We start from the raw sequence: 23,174 nt of genomic DNA, 5'->3' as shown, positions 1-23,174 counted from the left end.
CGCCAGATACGGTCTCCAAAACTGAACACAATACTCCAAGTGGGGCCTCACCAATGACCTGTACAGGGGCATCCTTGATTTCCTCCTTTAGTCCATTCTCTGTATTTCTTTGAGGTACCTCATCCTGTTGTTTTGATCGGATAAGCTATATATTGATGCATTTTGGAATTGTAGATTTGTTTGGTTTTCTTATGTATTGCTAAAATAATCATTCAATAAAAAGTTTGAACTAGAAAAAAAAAATTAATTTTCAGACTACCTTGAGGCGCCTACCCGCAACTAGCCAAACATTGCCACGGTTAGGGGTGGAGTTTGGGCATGAACTAGTGGGCGCTAGTAGGCGTTAGGGTTAAGTTTGGTTGCATCTGCTTTTTTTTTTTTTTTTTAATCTTTATTAATTTTCAAACTTTGTCAGTGCCATACAATTAATTTAGACATAAACACTACGAAGAAGGCACTTTAAATACACAATTAATACATAAAACAATATTTAAAGCAATATTCGGTTTGGCTCCTGTTTATCTTACCCCTCGTTTTGAAATATTTAAGTCTAATAAGAGCACCTGGAAAAAATGATTGGTTTGCGTTCCCGACACCAAAAGCTTGTCGCGACAAGAGATTCTTAGAAAAAACATTTGCTTTACAGGCAGGACAAAGGAATACCTGGTGGAGTACTTTGATGCCACAAGCTCAGTCTTAGGGCTCCTTTTACTAAGATGCGCTAGCGTTTTTAGCGCACGCAGCAGATTAGCGCGCGCTAACCCCGCGCTACGCGGCTAGAACTAACGCCAGCTCAATGCTGGCATTAGCGTCTAGTGCATGCGGCATTGTAGCGCGCGCTATTCCGTGCGTTAAAGCCCTAATGCGGCGTAGTAAAAGGAGCCCTTATTATTCTTTCAGAAAGCTGTTGAATACCTACTTGTTTGACAAATTTGTAACCCGACAATTATTGTTGAATTTCTAACTGTGAAACTTGTAACCTAATTATCATTGCTGTTTTCTATGATGTCTATGTTCGCTGATTGTACAATCCTCTTTTTTTTTTTAACTTTATTTCATTTTTAATGCCAACAAAAAGTGCAATACAATTTATATACAAATAATGATAATCAACCGAGCATTTATAATCAATCAGTATCTATACAAAAGATAAAAATTCCCTCCCCCATCCATCATTACCATCAGGAATAATACCAAAACAAAAGACATACCCCCCTCTTCCCGCTCTCACCCTCCCTGGATGTGTGGGTGAAAAAAACAACGGAAAATAAAGATAACGTACAACTATAGCAAATCTACAAAGGACGTCAATGGACCCCAAACTAATTTGAATATCTTATTATGCCCCAGCATGTCAGCATTCATTTTCTCATATTTATAAGTTAAGCACAAGCTCCAGAAAGGAAAACTAAGGCGATCCCAATTCTTCCAATTGCGAGTAATCATTTGCATGGCTATCCCGGTCATAATAAGGAAAAGCCGGCATTTATAGCGGTCCATGGGGGGCTTAATATGCAATAACGTTCCACATATAACTACCTCATACGTCAATGGAATTGATGCCTCCAGTATGGTATTAATCTGTACAGTACAGTCCTCTTGAAGTAAACCGCCTAGAACTAAGTGGTGTGGCGGTATACAATAATAAAGTTATTATTATTATTATTATTAATAAGCACAAGTAAATTAGGCCATGAAAACCTTGCCTAATATACCAGTGCCTGATATTATGATGCTCGCTGGCGCCTACGTCAAATTAGTCGCCACAATTCACGATACTATAAACAGTGCCTAAATTTGATTGACATTATAATAATAATTCTTATATACCGCCATAGGCACTGTATATAGAATCAGGCCCAGTGCGACTACAAATTAAAACCTCTAAAATTCAGAGCATTTAGGGGAAGGGATTGGGACTTGTATACTGCCTTTTTGTAGTTATAAAGCCACACTCAAAGTGGTTTCCATACAGGTACTTCAAGCGTTTTCCCTATCTGTCCCTGTGGGCTCACAATGTATCTAATGCAGTGTTTCTCAAATCGGTCCTGGAGTTCCCCCTTGCCAGTCAGGTTTTCAAGATATCCACAATGAATATGCACGAAATACATTTGCACAGAATGGAGGCAGTGTGTGCAAATCAAGTTTATGCAAATTCAATGTGGATATTCTGAAAACTAAGAGGCAAGAGCAAAGTGGAAATGTCCAATCAGATTGGTGCACAAAAAAGTGTCTTTCAACTCATCTGATAAATCCAATGGTCTTTATTAATCCAAATTAGCTCATACATCCAAAGCAACTCAACGACTCGACATGATCATGTTTCAGCCACCCGGCCTGCATCAGGAGTCTTAGGAGTCTTTGGGTATCAAATAGTCTCAAATGGTCTAAAGCAAAACGAACAAACCGTTGCTCCAAATCTGTAACACCACAGAATAACACAGCTTTGCTTCACCCAAAGACTCCTAAGATTCCTGATGCAGGCCGGGTGGCCGAAACATGATCATGTCGAGTCGTTGAGTTGCTTTGGATGTATGAGCTAATTTGGATTAATAAAGACCATTGGATTTATCAGATGAGTTGAAAGACACTTTTTTGTGCACCAATCTGATTGGACATTTCCACTTTGCTCTTGCCTGTTTGTTTTTGTGGAATTGCTTCCCCTGTTTTATTGGGTGTATTCTGAAAACTAAACCTTAAGTTTATATACCGCATCCTCTCCATAAAGATAGAGCTTGGCACGGTTTACAGGAACTTTAATATAAGGAAGGGAAAAACATAATAAGAATTAGTGATTATAAAGAGGGTAGCGAGATTTATATTTTTGAGAATATCCAAGTTTTCAGATGCTTTCAGAATAATTGGAAGGAGCTCAGATTCTACAGCAGGGCAGGAAAGTTATTCCAAAGCTCAGTGATTTTGAAGAAAAGAGATTTCCCTAATTTTCCAGCATAGATAATGCCTTTTAATGAGGGGAAAGATAATTTAAGTTTTTGGATGGATCTGGTAGTGTCAGGTCACGTAGAATTTCAAGATAGTGGAATTAGAGGAGGAAGAATGCCATGCAAGATATTGAATGTTAGGCAGGCACACTTAAAGTGAACCCTAGAAATTACTGGAAGCCAGTGAAGTTTTGACAGAAGCGGGGAAACATGATCAAATTTACTTTTTTACGAAGATCAACCTAGCCGCAGTATTCTGGATCTGCTGAAATCTTTGAAGACTTTGCTTGGTTAGACTTAAATAGATGGAGTTGCAATAGTCCAGCCTGGAAAGAATGATTGATTGTACAAGGAGAGCAAAATGTTGTTGAAGGAAGCAGGATCTCAACATGTGTAGACTAAAAAAACATTTTTTTTTACCAGAGAGTTGAGATGGTCATTAAATGAAAGTGTAGAGTCAATAATGATGCCCAAAACTTTGCTTGAGAATTCAATCTGCAGTGTTGGACTAGAAGGTAATGAAATGAGCGTGGGGAGCTGATCTAATTTTGGGCCAAGCCAAAGTAATTTTTGTTTTGAACTCATTCAGCTTCATTTGTACAGTGAGGGCCCAGGATTGGAGTTTCATTATGCATTCTGTTATATTCTCAGTGAGGTTAGTAAAATTCGAATCTATCTAAAGAAGGACAAGGATGTCATCTGCATATGTATATAATGGTTCAAAGGGAGAGAGTTGGAAAAGTTTCAAAGTACATATATAGATGTTGAAAAGAATAGGGGACAGAGGTGATCCCTGCGGGACTCCACATAACGGCTTCCAAGGAGATGACATGGCAAGAAGGTTACTCCAGGACCGATTTGAGAAACACTGATCTAATGTACCTGCGGCAGTGGAGGATTAATTGACTTGCCCAGGGTTACAAGGAACAGCACAGGGCTTGAACCCAAAACCTCAGGGTACTGAGGTTGTAGCGCTAACCCAATGTCTCTCAAACTCTCTAAAGCTGCGGCACTCTAAACTCGGGGCCGCTGTTGGAGGGCATCGGGAAATGTGCGGACGTCAACGCGATGACGTCGTGTGCATACGCGGAGGCCCTCCAGACAGAGTCCTGAGCCACCAGTGGGGGGGGAGGTGGTGCCGGCGAGGAAGAGAGGTTCTGGCTGAATGCCTACAGGACGTGCCTCTCGCAGTATGGTATGGTATAGTAAATAAAGTAACCACATATTTATCTGTTGACATTTATTATGTAGCTATGTTAAATGTGTTCCTTTGTACTGAACATGCTGGAAACTACACGGGGTTTCACATGCTTTTACATATATTTTACAAAGGGCTCCATGGTCAGCAACCTTTTTAAAGACACTCTGCAAACTGTGAAAAATCCAGACTTGGGCATCCCTTTTCCTACCGAGACAATCTATGCAAAATTCACCTTCATGCTTGCAAGCTCTGACAAATATTAGAAAATGAATCTTTATCCTTAAATCAAGTAGATCTACCTTCACGAACACTTTTCTCTAATTTCTTTGCCCTCTCTTCTGGAGTGAGCACCTTCTTCCACAATACGAGCACACTTTTCTCATTAAAACTTGTGACATGAAGAGTATGGGAAAAACGAGAACACGTAAAAGCAAGCCTACCGTTTATCATCTGCTCACAGACTTGTCTTGCAACAGCTCGCATCATATTTTGAGAAGCCATATCACCCTTAAAAGTAAGTACAAAAAAGCATTTTAGTAGCAGAATGTGGGTAAGAACATAGGAATAGGCGTAGTGGGTCAGACCAATGGTCCATCAAGCCCAATAGCCTCTTCTCACGGTGGGCAATCAAAGTCCCTAGTACCTGGGCAAAACCCAAGGAGCAGCAACATTCCAGCATCTCAAAGAATAGCAAGATTCCGGAACCCCAATGAGGGCAACATTCCAGAGCTGAGATTGTGATGTCATAATGCATCATTTCACAGTGCCTCAGAGCCAACCTCATAAGTGATGTTACAAGGGTTTGATTGTCCTATACTTGGCTCACATAAGAATAGCCATGCTGGGTCAGAGCAAAGGTCCATCAAGCCCAGTTCTCTAGACCTGGATTGGCCACCATTAGTACCTGGCCAAAACCCAGGAGTAGCAATATTCCATGCTACCGATCCAGGTCAAACAGTGGCTTGCCCCATGTCTTTCTCAATAACAGACTATGGACTTTTCCTCCAGAAAATTGTCCAAACCTTTCTTACAACCAGTTATTTCTATAAAAGATAAGAAACTAATATGAAAAAGAATATTTAGACACACTTACTCTTTCGCCTTTTTCCCCTTTCAATCCTGCTGGACCCTAAGATTTAAAAAAATATATATATATCCTGTTTTAATTCATGAGATCAAGGTCAATAAAATCCATTACATAGTAATCTTTTAAATAGAAAAATGAAAATAATCAAATAATTTGTGATTCGGATCGTACTTATAACACAGTAGCATAGTAACATGGTAAACGATAGCAGACAGAGACGTGAACGGTCCTTCCAGTCTGCTCAGCAGTCGCATGCATTGATTCATGATTCCATTGTCTTTCTTGGGACGTAGACTGCAGAAGTCTTCCTGGCACTGTCCTTAGGTTCCAACTACTAGAATTGCCATTGAAGCTCACTTTAGCCCAGGGGTGGGCAACTCCGGTCCTCGAGGGCCGGAATCCAGTCGGGTTTTCAGGATTTCCCCAATGAATATGAATTGAAAGCAGTGCATGCAAACAGATCTCATGCATATTCATTGGGGAAATCCTGTAAACCCGACTGGATTCCGGCCCTCGAGGACCGGAGTAGCCCACCCCTGCTCTAGCCTATCCAAAACCATCTCATTATTTGCCGGATACAGACCATAAAAGTCTGCCCAGCACTGTCCTCATGTTCCAAATCACTGGAGTTCCCGTTGAAACCCTCCTCAGACGATCCTAAACTGAATTGCCATGTACGGGAAACAGACTGTGCAAGTCTGGCCAGTACTGGTCTTAGTTCTTTAATTTATACCAGGGGTGTCCAACCTTTTGGCTTCCCTGGGCCGCATTGGCCCAAAAAAATGTTTCTGGGGCTGCGCAAATGCTGCAGCAAGACAGAGGAGGGAGCTGGCAAGACGTTAAACGCCCGGGGGGGGGGGAGGGGGGCAGCAGAGGAAAACACTGCATCGCCCTCGACCGGGGCCACACAAAATACTTCACGGGGCCGCAGGTTGGACACCCCTGATTTATACCATTCATTTTTTTAATCAGAGAAATCAGTCACCTTTTCAATATTTTCTGCATATATTTGCTGAACAATGAGTTGACATTTGACATGAAGAGGTTGATAGTCAAACAGCAGTTAGATGTTTCACACTGTGCTAAGGGGCCTCATACATTTGACAGTCAATTCTATAAACTATTTTATAGAATTTTATATGTATGCATGTGTTATGTGTGCAAATGTTTAGAATAATTACACTTAAGCACATACAGATGTGCATAGGTGCCAATATTCCGCCTAAGCATTCTTCCGCAGATACCACTTGATATTTGGAAGGGGGCTTGCATAGATAAAAAGCACAGACAGAACATAGGCGGAGCTGCTGTATGTTGCACACACCTCCACTTTGCACTTGGGCGCTTGCACTCATGCCAGCTCTATTCCCGGTGTAAGCATGGACCCGCGCCTAGGAAGTAATATCAAAGGGAGAGCCCACGCAGGCGTGACAGGAACGTTACAGAAGTAAGGGGGGAAGGGAAGTGCGGCAGTGGGGGTTGCAGGGAAGGAGCATGTAGGGGGGGGGCGGAGAAGAGGGGGGGGCAGGGGCACCACCACCCTGGATGCCTCTCACCCTTGCTACGCCACTGATACTGACTACCACTACAACTACTATTTAACATTTCTATAGAGCTGAAACGCATATTCAGCACTCTACAACAACATATTTAAGAGGCGGTCCCTGCTCAGGAGAGCTTACAATCTAAAATTAACAGACACAAGTCATCTCGAAGCAGGGACTTTGGATCATTTATTATTCTATTGTCCATTTACTATGAATTTTTGGAAATCAATTTGGGACCAAATTAATTGTTTATTGGACAACCCAGCGGCATTATCATATGATACTGTGCTGTTCGATATGGCAATGAGAGCAAAAACTCTGATTTCTACAAATAATAACAAATTATTACTCATAACGACTGTTGTTGCCATTCAACAAATTACGTATAATTGGAAAAACTGGAGTAGATGAAATTATAATTTCTGGTGGAATTCCTTATGTCATGTTTATAAAATGGAGAGATTTATTGCAATACAGCGGAGATGTTTCAGGAAATTTCAAGATGTGTGGGAGCCATTAACAAAGTATTGTACTGATTAGATGACATTGTTTCCCTTAAATTTACAAGTTCAATGGTGAGGGGTTGAGGGGGTGTAATTTTACTATTACATATTGTACAAGATATTTGATTATATGATAGGAAAGTGTGGGAAGGGTGGGTGATAAGAGTATATTATTTGTACCATTGATGATTATTAAGTGATATATTTATTGTTAATTTGTTTGGACATATTGTCACACTTATTGTAAGTTTGAAAATGAATAAATAATTAAAAAAAAATAACAGACACAAGGACAAGTAGGAGCTTAGGGAGTTACTCAGAGTTCTTAGGGTGAGGGGGTTATGAGTTAAATGCATTCACAAAGGGGTGGGCTTTTTTTTTACCCGTTATAATACTATGCGCCACTTTTTAGAACAAACCTGACCCGTCCCTGTTCTTCAGTGGCCATGCCTCCTTTTTCCATTATGGATTTTGGGCGCCCAGCATAATAAAGTGGCGCGCAATCAGATTCACATGTGCATCCCAATCAGTGCCAATTAACGCCAGCAATTGGTTGTTAGCATCCAATTGTTGACGGTTAGAAGCTCATTAGCCAATTAGGCTGAGTACGCATTTCAGGAGCACGTCCAAATTTGTGCGCCATATATAGAACCCAGGGGATAGTGCTGCTAAGAATGGGAATAATTTGAAATGGCTAAATTAGACGTTTCCAATTTCCTAAGGGCTCCTTTTACAAAGCCGCGCTAGGGCCTTAACGCGCGGAATAGCGCACGCTAAATTGCCACACGCGCTAGCCGCTACCACCTGCTTTTGCATCCGGTGCGTGCGTTAAAACCGCTAGCGCGGCTTTGTAAAAGAAGCCCTAAGTTTTACTGAATATTGACCTGATCATATACAGTATACAGTATATTCATAGTCAAGGTAACTGATAAGTGGCATATCTGAGTATCATAATAAAAATACTTATCTCATGTCCTTAGCAAATACCATTTACTTTACTCACAAAAAATGTAAGATGTGTTTCATGATGTGTTTACAAAATATCATAAGCCCCCTTTTATGAAGCTGCGTTAGGGATTTTTTATCGCAGGCCGCTGCAGTTAAAACTCCTAACACAGCTTCATAAAAGGGGGCCTAGTGTTTTGCACAAGTACCTGAATACCTTCCAGCAGCAGCTGCCTGTGAGTCTGAATATTAGGGAGATAATGTTCAAATATTTTCTTTCCTTTGCTCTACTACAATATTAAGGGAATCACATTTTGAATCCGAGTGTTGCTTATAGGCCCATGAGTCTGAAAGCACACTTCCAAAGGGAAATTCCCTTTGAGGCTGCCAATAGGCATCTTTATCCTCTTAATCCAAGTGACAAGTTATAATATTACCCTTTATATAGAAATGCACCTCACAAATATTCATTTTGGATAGCCTGAAAACCAGATGACTTCAGAACTGGGCAAAAAAAAAACATTAGTCTAGGCCACATATCAATACCTATGAAAAGAAGAATATTTCATAGCCGTCATCATCTTGTCACGCTCATCAAAGCAGTACTTTCATACTGTGGCTTCCACTAAAAACCAACCACCAAGGGAGCAAATACCACATTGACCAAGGTCCAAGGCTGATGTGGTGTTTGTTTTGCAGTGGCATGCAGAAGATTACTGGCTCGAGTCCCAGGTTGGCCAGAGCGAAAACCAAAACATTGGCTGAGGTCATTTGAGTAGAAGACATGAATTTTTATCTACTAATTAACTGTTGCTGACCTGTAAACATTGTTTCTAATCCCATAATGGGTCAGACGGTGTCGGGTCAAAAGCGCGCCGGGACAAAGGCGCGCCCAGACAATTGAGCGCAGTGCGCGCTGCCGCGCTGCTCTAAATTACTGTTTTTAGTGCTCTGACGGGGGTGTGTGGGGGGGGAACCCCCCCACTTTACTTAATAGACATCGCGCCGCGTTGTGGGGGTGTGGGGGGTTGTAACCCCCCACATTTTACTGAAAACTTCACTTTTTCCCTGTTTTTAGGGAAAAAGTTCAGTTTATAGTAAAATGTGGAGGGTTACAACCCCCCATAACGCCAGCGCAATGTCTATTAAGTAAACTGGGGGGGTTCCCCAACAAAACCCCCGTCGGAGCCCCTAAAAACTGTAATTTAGAGCGGCGCGCGCTGCGCTCAATTGTCGGCGCGCGCTTTTGTCTTTCACGCCGTTGTCTATGAACCGGGTCAGACTCTTACCAGCTTTTCCAGCTAGCTAGAAAGAGTTTTCCCAAATATTAAGGTCCTCCTTTTACGAAACTGCCACACTGAATGGCCCACGCTGCTCCCGACGCTCACTGGGCTCCTATGAGCGTCGGGAGCAGCACGGGCCATTCAGCGCAGCTCTCCATGCTAGAAACTGCTATCGCAGTTTCGTAAAAGAGGGGGGGGGGTAAGTGTTTTGTCTTGAAGACTTTTGAGAGACATATGCCTTCTGCAACACAACCAATATATTATTCTTTCCTGCAATGGATAAGAACAAGCAAAATCTTCCTCCGTCAATCTTTTATTTTCTTTTTAGAAATGTATCTGGAATGTAAACTGACATTTCAAAAACCTTCTACATTAATACAAAAACTGATTAAATTCACCCCCTCCCCCCTCCTTTATGAAGCCATGTTAGGCTTTTTAATCGCTGGCCGTAGCGGTATTAGCTCCAACACTCATAGGAATTTTATTTATCTATTTATTTTATTTAAAAATTTATGTCCCACGTAGCCAACAATTCCATGCGGCTAACAATAAACAGCTTTGTACAAGAGTTAAACTGAAAGCTTGTTTTTCCCTAATAATGTCTGTTAAGGTTACTACGTTGGAAAATATATTAGTTCATCTGACTAAAAAACAAACCTTAACGAAATTAAACATCAATTAAAAATATCATGATATTTATAAAAAGAGAAATATGTAAAAATATAAAAAAAATAAGACATGGGAGCTGAAAGGGACCAATGATAGCTTGTATTAAGGCTACACTGACAAGACTAGTTCTAATGTCATAATATTACATTACATTACTGACTTCTATTCCGCCTGTACCTTGCAGTTCTAAGCGGATTACATCAAAAGATAATTGGCCATTTCCAGGAAGAGGATTACAATTGATGGTGTTGGTAACTAATTCAATTTTGAGGTGAGGTTACAAAGTAGGAATTTGAGGGGAGCGTCAGAAGGAGCTGGAAATATACGAGAAGGTTGCAGAGTGGATGCTGGTTACATTGTCGAGTCTTAGAGGAATATTACAGGTAGGGAGAGGGAGAGGGGAGGATAGCATGGGGGAAAGGAAGGGGGGTTAGGACATCTGGATGAATTTTTTGAATAGTAGGGTTTTCATTTCTTTTTGGAAAGCTTTGAGGTCTGTTGTTGCTGTCAACAGGTTGGTGATGGAGGGGTCCAATTTTGCTGCATGTGCTGCTAGTAGGTTGTCATACATCTTTTTGTGCTTAGTTCCTTTGAAAGGGGGGTAGAAGAATGGGGACTGGGTTCTCCTTTGTCTGGATGAGAGGTTCCTGTTTAGGTGGTTGTTTAGGTGGGTGGGTGCCGTTCCGTTTAATGTTTTGAATAATAGGCAGTGTAGTTTGAATTGGATGCGGGCTTGTATAGGAAGCCAGTGTGAATCTAGGTAGGCATTGGTGATGTGATCAAATTTTCCAAGAGAATAGATCAGTCTGAGGGCTGTGTTCTGTATGGTCTGTAGTTGTTTTAATAAGTAGGTGGGGCAAGGTAGGTAGAGGATATTGCAGTAGTCCATTAGACTTAGTACTAGGGATTAGACTATGAGTTTGTATTGTTCTTTGTCGAAGAATTTTCTAATTTTGCGTAGGTTGCGCATGGTAAAGAATAATAGCTGCAAGCACTGGAGGTATCCCTTCTCCCATATTAAATGATATACCAGAATAGTTGTTTAAAGAAATACTTGAGGCATTAAAAATAAGGAGGAGGGATTCATTCATGCAAAGTCCATCTATTATTTGATAGGGTGATTAGTCGGTGACTTTTGTTACGAAGGGAATTTGGTAACAATAAACACACATACAATACAAGAAAAAAAATACAATTTAAAACATGAGAAAAAAAAACAAGACACCTTCTTCATACAAACTCTTAAAGGACAAACATCTAGGGCTAGGACTAGATTCACTAAGGACACCAATCGTGTCCCGACCACTTTGCGACCATAAGAGCATAAGAACATAAGCAATGTCTCCGCTGGGTCAGACCTGAGGTCCATCGTGCCCAGCAGTCCGCTCACGCGGCGGCCCAACAGGTCCAGGACCTGTGCAGTAATCCTCTATTTATACCCCTCTATCCCCTTTTCCAGCAGGAAATTGTCCAATCCTTTCTTAAACCCCTGTACTGTACCCTGCCCTATTACGCCCTCTGGAAGCACATTCCAGGTGTCCACCACTCGGTGGGTAAAGAAGAACTTCCTAGCATTCGTTTTGAATCTGTCCCCTTTCAACTTTTCCAAGTGTCCTCTTGTTCTTTTATTTTTCGAAAGTTTGAAGAATCTGTCCCTCTCTACCCTCTCTCTATGCCCTTTATGATCTTGTAAGTCTCTATCATATCCCCTCTAAGTCTCCTCTTCTCCAGGGAAAAGAGACCCAGTTTCTCCAACCTCTCAGCGTATGAAAGGTTTTCCATCCCTTTTATCAGACGTGTCGCTCTCCTCTGAACTCTCTCGAGCAACGCCATATCCTTCTTAAGGTACGGCAACCAATATTGGACGCAGTACTCAAGATGCGGATGCACCATCGCCCAATAAAGCGGCAGGATAACTTCTTTCGTTCTGGCTGTAATACCCTTCTTGATTATATCTAGCATTCTATTCGCTCTCTTAGCGGCCACTGTGCCGTCAGTTTCATTGTCATGTCCACCATTACCCCCAAGTCCCTTTCTTGGGTACTCTCATTCAATAACTTCCCTCCCATCGTATAATTGTACCTCGGGTTTCTGCTTCCCACATGCAATACTTTACACTTCTCAACGTTGAACTTCATCTGCCATCTCGTTGCCCATTCCCCTAGTTTGTCCAAGTCCCTTTGCAATTCTTCACAGTCCTCCGTTGTCCGAGCTCCACTAAATAGCGACCCTGACCCAATTCACTAACCTTACTCCCAATCCGATCTGTGCCTAATAAGATCCATGCATGCAAATGAGGGGGGAACGGCATGCAAATATAGGCAGGCGGCGATTCACTAAAAAAAAAAAAAATGGGCTGGCCGATCAAAAAATAAGAGACTGCTGAGGACCAGTCGCTCAGGTCTTTTCTGACTGCCTTGCTCTATGCCCCGACTCTCCTCTTGCCGCCCTGCTCACTGCCCCGACTCTCCTGCCCTTCCCCGCAGTGCGAGCCTGTGGTTTTAACCCGTGGGTTTAAAGCAGGTTAAAACCACAGGCTCGCAAAGTAAAAAAAAGTTAAAAATTCAAAAGCTCTATATGCATGCGCAGACCATCGGCAGGCAAAGACGATGGTCTGAACATGCGTCAAGATTGCTGATCAGCAATCCGTGCGGTCAGTTGGGGGCGTGATTCCAATTGCCCCCATTTGCATGTGATTGTGTCGTGAATTGGGCTGCCAGCAACCTCACGGATCGGATCGCAAGTGGATCGGATCGGATCCATGAGGTTAGTGAATCTAGCCCCAAGTTCTAATATATTAAAACCTTATAATACAAGCAAACCTAAAAAAGAAAAAAAGCCATGACTACACAACATAAGCACATAAGCATTGCCTCTGCTGAGTCAGACCATAGGTCCATCACGCCCAGCAGTCCGCTCCCGCGGTGGCCCCCCAGGTCAATGACCTGTAGTGATCTATTACTCTACTACTCTATTACTTTACAGCCTTCTGTACTGTATAGTAACCCTTTAATTGTACCCCTGGATCCCCTTTTCCTTCATGAACTCGTCCAATCCCCTTTTGAACCCCAAAGTCGTACTCTGCTCTACCACCTCCTCTGGAAGCGTATTCCAGGTGTTCACCACCCTCTGCGTGAAGAAGAACTTCCTAGCATTTGTTCTGAACCTATCTCCCTTCAATTTTTTTGAGTGCCTCTAGTTTTTGTTGCCCCTGCTAGTCTGAAGAATCTGTCCCTCTCTACCTTCATCAGTACCCAAGCTCATTTCACAAAAGTACGTTCAAACAGAACAGTTTTTAACATCTTCCAGAACTGCAAAATACTTGATGCTTGCCTCACTTCCAATTCTGAGTGTTGGAGCTACTACCGATGCGGCCAGCAATAAAAAAGCCTAATGCAGCTTCATAAAAGGGGGAGGATATTATTTAAATATGATGTTTAAAACATCACCAAGGGCTTGTGAGGCAAATCTGTCTTATGAATGACAAAGCAAAAGGACTGTATAAGCCAGTGCTTATCAATCTTCCCTGGAGTCACACCTAGTCAGTCGAGTTGTCAGGGTTATCAAAATGATTGGCAATGAAAAGTATATACTGCAGTACTGAAACAAAAAAAAGGTAGAAGAATTACATAAAAATAATAGTTACCAAACTGTGGTAGAGCTTTTTATCACGGGGCACCGAGGTAAATGCTGGATACTCATTAAATTCCTAAGAGTATCGGAGCATTTACCTCACCGGCCCGCAGTAAAAAGTTCTACTGCAATTTGATAAAATGGGGCCTATATAAGAGAGTATAATACTTATAAAATCACCAGCAAAACCAGTATGGATATGTTTTGCCTGTAGGCTACATTAGAGTTAATAATTAATGTATGAAAATAGAAAACAAAAATTAAAACCATATATTAACAACTTAATACATACAAATAACTGAAACAAAATAAACTACATAATGCATTACAAAATAAGCAACAAAAAAGATTAATAGCATGCAAAAAATTAAAAACTTACAGGAACTAAAAGCCATTACATAAATTAAACAGGCATACAAACACGATTTGTGTACACATAACTTAGTATATACTTAGGGGTCCTTTTACAAAGCTATGTCAAAAAGTCCTGATGTGACTTTCCCTGCATGTTTTCAGGGGGAGGGGGGTGTCGGCAGGAGGGAGTGGGCATCCTTCCTGCCGGGAATGTTGGGGGTGCTGACAGGAGGGTGTGGGCATCCCTCCTGCTGGGGGTTGTTTCAGGAGTTCTGGCAGGAGGGAATGGGCATCCCTTCTGCCGGCTGACTAGCGGTGGGGTTCAGGGGTTCCCTGCCACGGCCGTTCAGCTGATCGCGGCAGGGAGATTTTCTTGCCATGATCAGCTTAGCAGCCGTGTCTATTTGAAATGTATGCCAGCATTTTGCTGGCTTACATTTCAGATACCTATCGCAGCCCTAGGGAGACAGTAATTGCGGCTATCTTAGATAATTTGCACCTCTTGTTCAGTAAGGGCCTTAATGCCCTTATCATGCAATTTGATATGAGCTCTGCTTTTGACCTAATTGACCATGGGAAAATGTTACAATGCCTAGATGCAATTGGTATTAGGGAAGAGGTGTTGGACTGGTTTCGAGGTTTCCTTATCTCACGTACCTATTAAGTACGTTTCAACCACGATCTCTCCGATACCTGGAGCAATCCATCTGGCGTACCGCAAGGATCACCACTATCACCATTGCTTTTCAATGTCTACATGTCCTCACTAGGTGCGCAACTGACCCAGCGGGGATAAAATTATTCAGATGACTTTTATTACGCAGATAAAATTATTATAAATTATGATAAAATTATTACACAGATGACTTTACGATCATCATTCCATTTAATAATTCCCTCTCTGAAATTACTCCCAAGGCATCAGAAGCACTAAATTTGATGGAGCAATGGATGACTGAATTCAAATTGAAACTTAATTCAGAAAAACAAAATTTTTTGTAGCTTCGCCACACTTGATTGACACCAAAACATCGCTATGCATCAATAACCTTAGTTATCCTATTCAATCTACTATGAAGGTATTGGGTGTAACACTGGACCTATACTTAACCATGAAGGACCAGGGAGACTCCTTAATCAGAAAGGGTTTTATCACTCTCTGGAAACTTCGATCCATTAGAGCAGTGGTTCCCAAACCTGTCCTGGGGGACCCCCAGCCAGTCAGGTTTTCAAGATATCCCTAATGAATATGCATGAGAGAAATTTGCATATAATGGAAGTGACAGGTATGCAAATCTCTCTCATGCATATTCATTAGGGATATCTTGAAAACCTGACTGGCTGGGGGTCCCCCAGGACAGGTTTGGGAACCACTGCATTAGAGCATACTTTGAAATGCCAGCATTTAGAATCCTGGTACAATCCCTCGTACTGAGTCAACTTGATTACGGCAACATCGCCTATTTAGCAATTTCCCGAAAGAATATGCGACGATTACAACTGATGCAAAATGCGGCGGTCAGACTGATTTTCGGGCTGAAGAAGTTTGATCACGTGACACCTTACTACCGACAGCTGCACTGGCTACCGATGGAGGCACGCGTAAAATATAAGTACGCCTGTTTCTGCTTTAAAGTACCGTATTTTCACGCATATAACGCGCGTGTTATACGCGTTTTTACCTACCGCGCATACCCCTCGCGCGTTATATGCGTGAGCGCGGTATACCAAAGTTTTAAAACATAGTTCCCACCCCGCCCGACGCCCGATTCACCCCCCCAGCAGGACCGCTCGCACCCCCACCCCGAACGACCGCTCGCACGCGCTCCCATCCGCACCCGCATCCACGATCGGAGCAAGAGGGAGCCCAAGCCCTCTTGCCCGGCCGACTCCCCGACGTCCGATACATCCCCCCCCCCCGGCAGGACCACTCGCACCCCCACCCCGAACGACCGCCGACTTCCCGACAATATCGGGCCAGAAGGGAGCCCAAACCCTCCTGGCCACGGCGACCCCCTAACCCCACCCCGCACTACATTACGGGCAGGAGGGATCCCAGGCCCTCCTGCCCTCGACGCAAACCCCCCTCCCCCCCAAGAACCTCCGACCGCCTCCCAGCCGACCCGCGATCCCCCTGGCGACCCCTACGACCCCCCCACCCCCCTTCCCCGTACCTTTGATAGTTGGGCCAGAAGGGAGCCCAAACCCTCCTGGCCACGGCGACCCCCTAACCCCACCCCGCACTACATTACGGGCAGGAGGGATCCCAGGCCCTCCTGCCCTCGACGCAAACCCCCCCCCCCCCCAAGAACCTCCGACCGCCCCCCAGCCGACCCGCGATCCCCCTGGCGACCCCCACGACCCCCCCACCCCCCTTCCCCGTACCTTTAGTAGTTGGCCGGACAGACGGGAGCCAAACCCGCCTGTCCGGCAGGCAGCCAACGAAGGAATGAGGCCGGATTGGCCCATCCATCCTAAAGCTCCGCCTACTGGTGGGGCCTAAGGCGCGTGGGCCAATCAGAATAGGCCCTGGAGCCTTAGGTCCCACCTGGGGGCGCTGCCTGAGGCACATGGGCCCAACCCGACCATGTGCCTCAGGCCGCGCCCCCAGGTGGGACCTAAGGCTCCAGGGCCTATTCTGATTGGCCCACGCGCCTTAGGTCCCACCAGTAGGCGGAGCTTTAGGATGGATGGGCCAATCCGGCCTCATTCCTTCGTTGGCTGCCTGCCGGACAGGCGGGTTTGGCTCCCGTCTGTCCGGCCAACTACTAAAGGTACGGGGAAGGGGGGTGGGGGGGTCGTGGGGGTCGCCAGGGGGATCGCGGGTCGGCTGGGGGGCGGTCGGAGGTTCTTGGGGGGGAGGGGGGTTTGCGTCGAGGGCAGGAGGGCCTGGGATCCCTCCTGCCCGTAATGTAGTGCGGGGTGGGGTTAGGGGGTCGCCGTGGCCAGGAGGGTTTGGGCTCCCTTCTGGCCCAACTACCAAAGGTACGGGGAAGGGGGGTGGGGGGGTCGTGGGGGTCGCCAGGGGGATCGCGGGTCGGCTGGGGGGCGGTCGGAGGTTCTTGGGGGGAGGGGGGTTTGCGTCGAGGGCAGGAGGGCCTGGGATCCCTCCTGCCCGTAATGTAGTGCGGGGTGGGGTTAGGGGGTCGCCGTGGCCAGGAGGATTTGGGCTCCCTCCTGGCCCGATATTGTTGGGGAGTCGGCGGTCCTTCGGGGGGGGGGGGGGGGATGGATCGGACGTCGGGGGGGGGGGCATCAGGCTTTCAGGATGGGGACAGACCTTCAAGGGGGGACAGTGCACGGAAGTCAGGGGGGGTGAACGGAGAGTCGGGACAGCGCACGGAAAGTCAGGGCGGGCGAAAGGAGCGTCGGGCAGCATGCGCGGTATACCCGTGAGCGCGGTATATCAAAGTTTTTGTGCAAATCATCGTGATTTCTGCGCGCTATATCCGTGTGCGCGTTTTATACGGGTGCGTGTTATTTGCGTGAAAATACGGTACTATATGGTCTAGCCCCTAAATACATAACTGACCTTTTCTCCTCAGCCAAGAGACATAAGAGAAGTTCACATTCGAACTTTGTTTCCCCTCCAGTTAAAGGATGTAAACTCAAAAGACACCATCAACACTTTTTCTCACATCAGGCAGCATTATGGGGTATGGACCTAGAACAATTGCTTACGCCTACTACTTATGGAGAATTCAGGAAATGCCTAAAAACATATCTGTTCCTGAAATATCTAGGCAGCTAACCCGCACGACTCTTTCTCCTCAATAACTGATCCCTTGAGCTGTTATCACTAGCTTCCACTCTGTTAAGTTCATTCTATTTGTACCTTCTTTTAATCTTTGTAAACCGCATAGAACTTCACGGTCTTGCGGTATATAAACTGTTGTTATTATTATTATTATGTGTGTGTGTGTGTGTGTGTGTGTGTGATTCTTTTTTTATTCACTCTGTTTCATAATTGCTGAGGACACAGTTACAAGAAACATAAAATTCCAACTGAACCTTTCAAATAAAATACAATAAATTCAGTAATTCTGATGAACTTGCTCTTTATGTTTACTCTGAGCAGCAATATGTGACTTGGCGCATGTAGCTTGTGCTTCTAGCAGTGGAAAATGATTACCACAATCTCCAGCCCCAGCTATTTCAACCACTGAGAAAGATGCTCTCTAAGCGCTAAAGATTTCAAAATTAGGTTTGTGGTCTGAGCTCAGTTACAGCGGATTAACCTTCCAAATGAAAACATCCACATGACATCATGCCTAGTCATATTGTCCTCATACTAAATTTTGCTGTGTGTGCCAAAAATAGAAATTTGTGTCTTACTGGAATTCCATTATCTCCTGTCTTCCCTGGTTTACCATTCGGGCCTGGCACTCCTGGAGCTCCTGGGGGACCCTGCAAAAGGAAAGACAAATACAACAGTTTTAACCCTATCTAGAACTCAACCAGTAGGATAACTCTAAAAATATTTAAAAATCTGAGATATCCACTGCCATTATTGAATAAATTAATGAATGACTCTTTTACTAAACTTCAATGAATATATGTATATACAGTATATAGGGGTCCTTTTACTAAGGTGGGCGCCTTAGTAAAAGGACCCATAAATAGACAGATAGATAGAGAGAGAAATATTTTGCTATCTTTTTTCTCTCTTGAAGTAGATTTATGCGAGATATGCATTTATGGACTAATAAGGTGCAATCAGTTGAAGTATTTATTAACTGACCCAGAAAGAGAAAAGGTTGCAAAATCAAAAATAGAAGCATTTCAGCTTCATCAAATCTATTCAGCTATTCTCAAAGTGAAAACCTAGACATTTTCCAAGCTACTTATGGTAGATTTCATGAACAGGCAGTTTTAGTTGGCCTTTTATAAAACCTTGAACTGGTTGATAATTAACTTAAGAAGGTTTAATATACATAGAATAACTCAAGTCCAAAATCAGGCCAATCACATCTCTTGGCAGTAAATCTCATTCATAGAGGTTTAGTACGACTGATTCTTTATACAATCAAAGATACTTTTCTTAGAAACGAATGAGCCATCAGAAGAAGCGGCACTCTATTTTACACAAGGTACAGGACTTACAGAGGTTGTTTAGCCGCTCAAATGAACTTATTCTCATCTGAATATTATTTAGTGTGACTTTTATGTTAGCTTTAATGCTATAATTTATGCAGATCTTAATCTTATCCTTATCCAGATAAGTCTGCATAAATTAAAGCTAACATAAAAGTCTGCGAGAGCCAATGAAGAAGCATAGCGGCTAAACAACCTCTATAAGTCATAAGAACATAAGCAATGCCTCCGCTGGGTCAGACCTGAGGTCCATCATGCCCAGCAGTCCGCTCACGCGGCGGCCCAACAGGTCCAGGACCTGTGCAGTAATCCTCTATTTATACCCCTCTATCCCCTTTTCCAGCAGGAAACTGTCCAATCCTTTCTTAAACCCCTGTACTGTACCCTGCCCTATTACGCCCTCTGGAAGCGCATTCCAGGTGTCCACCACTCGGTGGGTAAAGAAGAACTTCCTAGCATTCGTTTTGAATATGTCCCCTTTCAACTTTTCCAAGTGTCCTCTTGTTCTTTTATTTTTCGAAAGTTTGAAGAATCTGTCCCTCTCTACCCTCTCTATGCCCTTTATGATCTTGTAAGTCTCTATCATATCCCCTCTGAGTCTCCTCTTCTCCAGGGAAAAGAGACCCAGTTTCTCCAATCTCTCAGCGTATGAAAGGTTTTCCATCCCTTTTATCAGACGTGTCGCTCTCCTCTGAACCCTCTCGAGTAACGCCATATCCTTCTTAAGGTACGGAGACCAATATTGGACGCAGTATTCCAGATGCGGGCGCACCATCGCCCGATACAATGGCAGGATAACTTCTTTTGTCCTTGTTGTAATACCCTTCTTGATTATGCCTAGCATTCCTCATTCATTTCTAAGAAAAATACATTTGATTGTATAAAGACTCAGTCGCAGTAAACCTCTATGAATGAGATTTACTGCAAAGAGATGTGATTGGTCTGATTTTGGACTTGAGTTATTCTTTTATAAAACCTAGCATACAATAAGGCCCCGATTCTAGTAATGGCGCTTTAAAGGGTCCTTTTACTGAGGCGCGCTAATGATTAGCGCACGCTAAATGCTCAGGCACCCATTACATTCTATGGGCACCTGAGCATTTAACGCATGCCAATCAATTAGCGCACGCTAAATTGGTTAGCGCACCTTAGTTAAAGGAACCCTAAGTTAGGCTGCGCCCAGGATTGTGCACTGCAAGTTAAGTGATATTGCACATATACCTGTTCAAATATAAAGCAGGACTGTTATAATTTTAGAGGGTTTTTTTTTTTTGCCTATGAAGTAATTGCCCTTTCCAATTGTGAGGAGAATTTGCTCCCTGACAGGGTTCTGAGGCTTTTTTCCCCTCCAAGTTTTCACTTGAATATTACATCTGAGTTCTTCACTTGGATGCCACTGCTTGACCTGGGATTGGTAGCATGGAATGTTGCTACTATTTGGGTTTGTGCCAGGTACTTGTAATATGAATTGACCACTGTTAGAAACAGGATACTGGGCTAGATGGACCGTTGATCTGGCCCAATATGGCTCTTATGTTCTTATATGTAACACATTACATAATGTTTCGTGCCAGCTCCCTTTTTCGATCAACAACACACCAATTGAATTAGCAACTTCACTTAAGATTTTAGGCGTAATCATCGATAGTAAATTTTCTTACCAAGAACATATTAATAACACAGTTAAAAACTGTTTCTACCGCTTGCGTCTAATCCGTTCAATGTCCAAGTACTTAGAGCCAAAATCAGTAAATATTTTAGTCCACTCACTCATAATATCCAAATTAGATTACTGTAATTCCCTATTATTAAACATAACAAACAAGGAACAAAGACGTTTACAAATAATTCAAAACACCGCCATAAAATTAATACATCATGGAAAGAAATACGATCACGTGACTCCATATCTGATGAAATCTCATTGGCTACCCATTAACCAGAGAATAATATATAAAATAGCATTATTAGTCTTTAAGACAACTACAACAAACGAACCTCAGTTTATTAACCGCTTATTAATTCCCCACTGCTCAAATCGCTCTCTCCGGTCTAATAGTCAGGAGTTACTTATGGTTCCATCATTGAAAATAATAGGAACTAGGCGACACGATATTTTTTCAGTCAAAGCCCCACTTATCTGGAATTCTCTTCCTTTATACATTAGAAATATTAAAGATCTCACTTTATTCAAAACTAATCTAAAAACATTCCTGTTTAAAGTTTCCTTTAACCCTTAAATAGGAATCATCTTTCATCAAATAAAAATATCATAAGCTTCGAAAACTTTCTACCTTCAGGTACCCTAACCTCAATGTTCCATCCTACCCTATCTAATTCTCTTCGCCTATATATGAGGACACAACAATATTGTAACTTTTTATCCCTCATGTTTTCCCACCCACTCCAGTAGTGTCTGTTTTGTTAAGTGGTCACGAATATGTTTTTAATTCACAAAAATGATCTTAACTGTTTTTACCCCTATATTTATTGTAATGTTATTCGCTTAGAATTTTTAAGCGAACCATTAAATTTAAATAAACTTGAAACTTAAAGGCAAAATAATATTTACCAATGGTCCAGGTGGTCCTCTGACTCCTGCCACACCATCTTTTCCCGTCAAGCCCTATTTCATAAAAGGGAAACCATAGCAGTTTAGTAGTTTATCTAGCGTTTCAAATGAAAAACAGAAAAAATGCATAGATCCAGCACGAAAACGTAAAAAGTGAACTAATAAAGTTTATGTTCTAAAGCACATCCAAAATTCAACTAAAACGAAATTAACTGCATTAACATTCATTCACAGCATCTCTATTTGATACCTTCCCCATTACATGGGGTGCAGGTGGGTTACAATAAAGATACATTATGTCAGTACATGAGATTCAAGGTGGAAAGTATAATTAGTTTCGGGCCTTGGAATTAGGGGGCGAGGTGGAAGGGTCATGGCGAGGAAGAGTTGGGTATGGGAATTTAGAATTTGTTAAACAGTCGAGTTTTCAGGGATTTTCTAAAGTCTGCGTATGTAGTGGCCTCAAGTATGAGCTTTCCAAGCCATATTAGATACGACACTCATAGAATTTCTATGAGCATTGGAGCTAATACTGCCATGGCCGGCGATAAAAAAGCCTAACGCGGCTTCGTAAAAAGGGAGGGGGAGGGGGTATGTAGATAGTTACCCAGTTAGTGGACTGAAAATTGCCACAAAACAGGTAACTCCTGGCTCTGCCCACACTCCCCATGCTTCTCATCCACGTCAGAACGAACGACACTGCCAGGAACACCATAGAGAATATACCTAAATACTTTGGAGCCCTGGGTGAGAAGCTGAGGCGGATGTGAGTGCAGGTGGTCTTCTCCTCGATACTCCCAGTAAGAGGTAAGGGAAGAGCCAGGGAAGAACGTATCCAGAAGAGAAATGAGTGGCTACACGGATGGTGCAAGGAGATGAACTTTGGATTCCTAAACCATGGAGAGGCACTGCAGGGATTTCAGGGACCAAATGGACTCCACCTGACCAGAAGGGGTAAGAATGTCTTTGGACACAGACTAGCCCACCTACTTCATAGGGCTTTAAACTAGGAAAGTTGGGGGAGGGTACCCACTCACATACCGGCGCGGTAAGGAACCATCCTGGCAAGGTAAGTTGCAACTCCATCTCTGAGTCCGAGGTAAGTACACACATTGAAAACAATACTATAGGAGTTACACTAACTCAGGCAGGAAATTCTCCACAGGGACTTAGCAAACATAAGGTATTGAGGGCTATGTACGTTAATGCACACAGTTTAGGCAATAAAATTCTGGAATGGAGACGGAAATAATGAACGCCGGCCTATCCATGGTGGCGATATCCGAGACTTGGTTCACGGATTCACATGGGTGGGATATGGCTATACCGGGTTACAACTTACTT

At 43.2% G+C, this 23,174-nt stretch overlaps 1 protein-coding gene across 3 annotated transcripts in view; it reads right to left on the bottom strand.

Moving 5' to 3' along the window:
* The window catches only part of COL12A1 (collagen type XII alpha 1 chain), a 413,394-nt gene that overhangs the window by 18,247 nt on the left and 371,973 nt on the right, over positions 1-23,174 (bottom strand). For all 3 annotated transcript variants that reach the window (XM_033936132.1, XM_033936135.1, XM_033936133.1), the window contains 4 exons: positions 21,831-21,884; positions 18,500-18,571; positions 5,237-5,272; positions 4,584-4,650 (listed from right to left, as the gene is read on the bottom strand). In XM_033936132.1, coding sequence (XP_033792023.1) covers positions 4,584-4,650; positions 5,237-5,272; positions 18,500-18,571; positions 21,831-21,884 — 229 coding nt within the window. The remainder of the gene's footprint in view (positions 1-4,583; positions 4,651-5,236; positions 5,273-18,499; positions 18,572-21,830; positions 21,885-23,174) is intronic.

The sequence above is a fragment of the Geotrypetes seraphini genome, chromosome 3 (genome assembly GCF_902459505.1).
Source record: "Geotrypetes seraphini chromosome 3, aGeoSer1.1, whole genome shotgun sequence".
In the NCBI taxonomy this organism is placed as follows: Eukaryota; Metazoa; Chordata; class Amphibia; order Gymnophiona; family Dermophiidae; genus Geotrypetes; species Geotrypetes seraphini.
The sequence above is the reverse complement of the archived record's forward strand: the minus strand, read 5'-3'. Positions and strand labels throughout refer to the sequence as shown.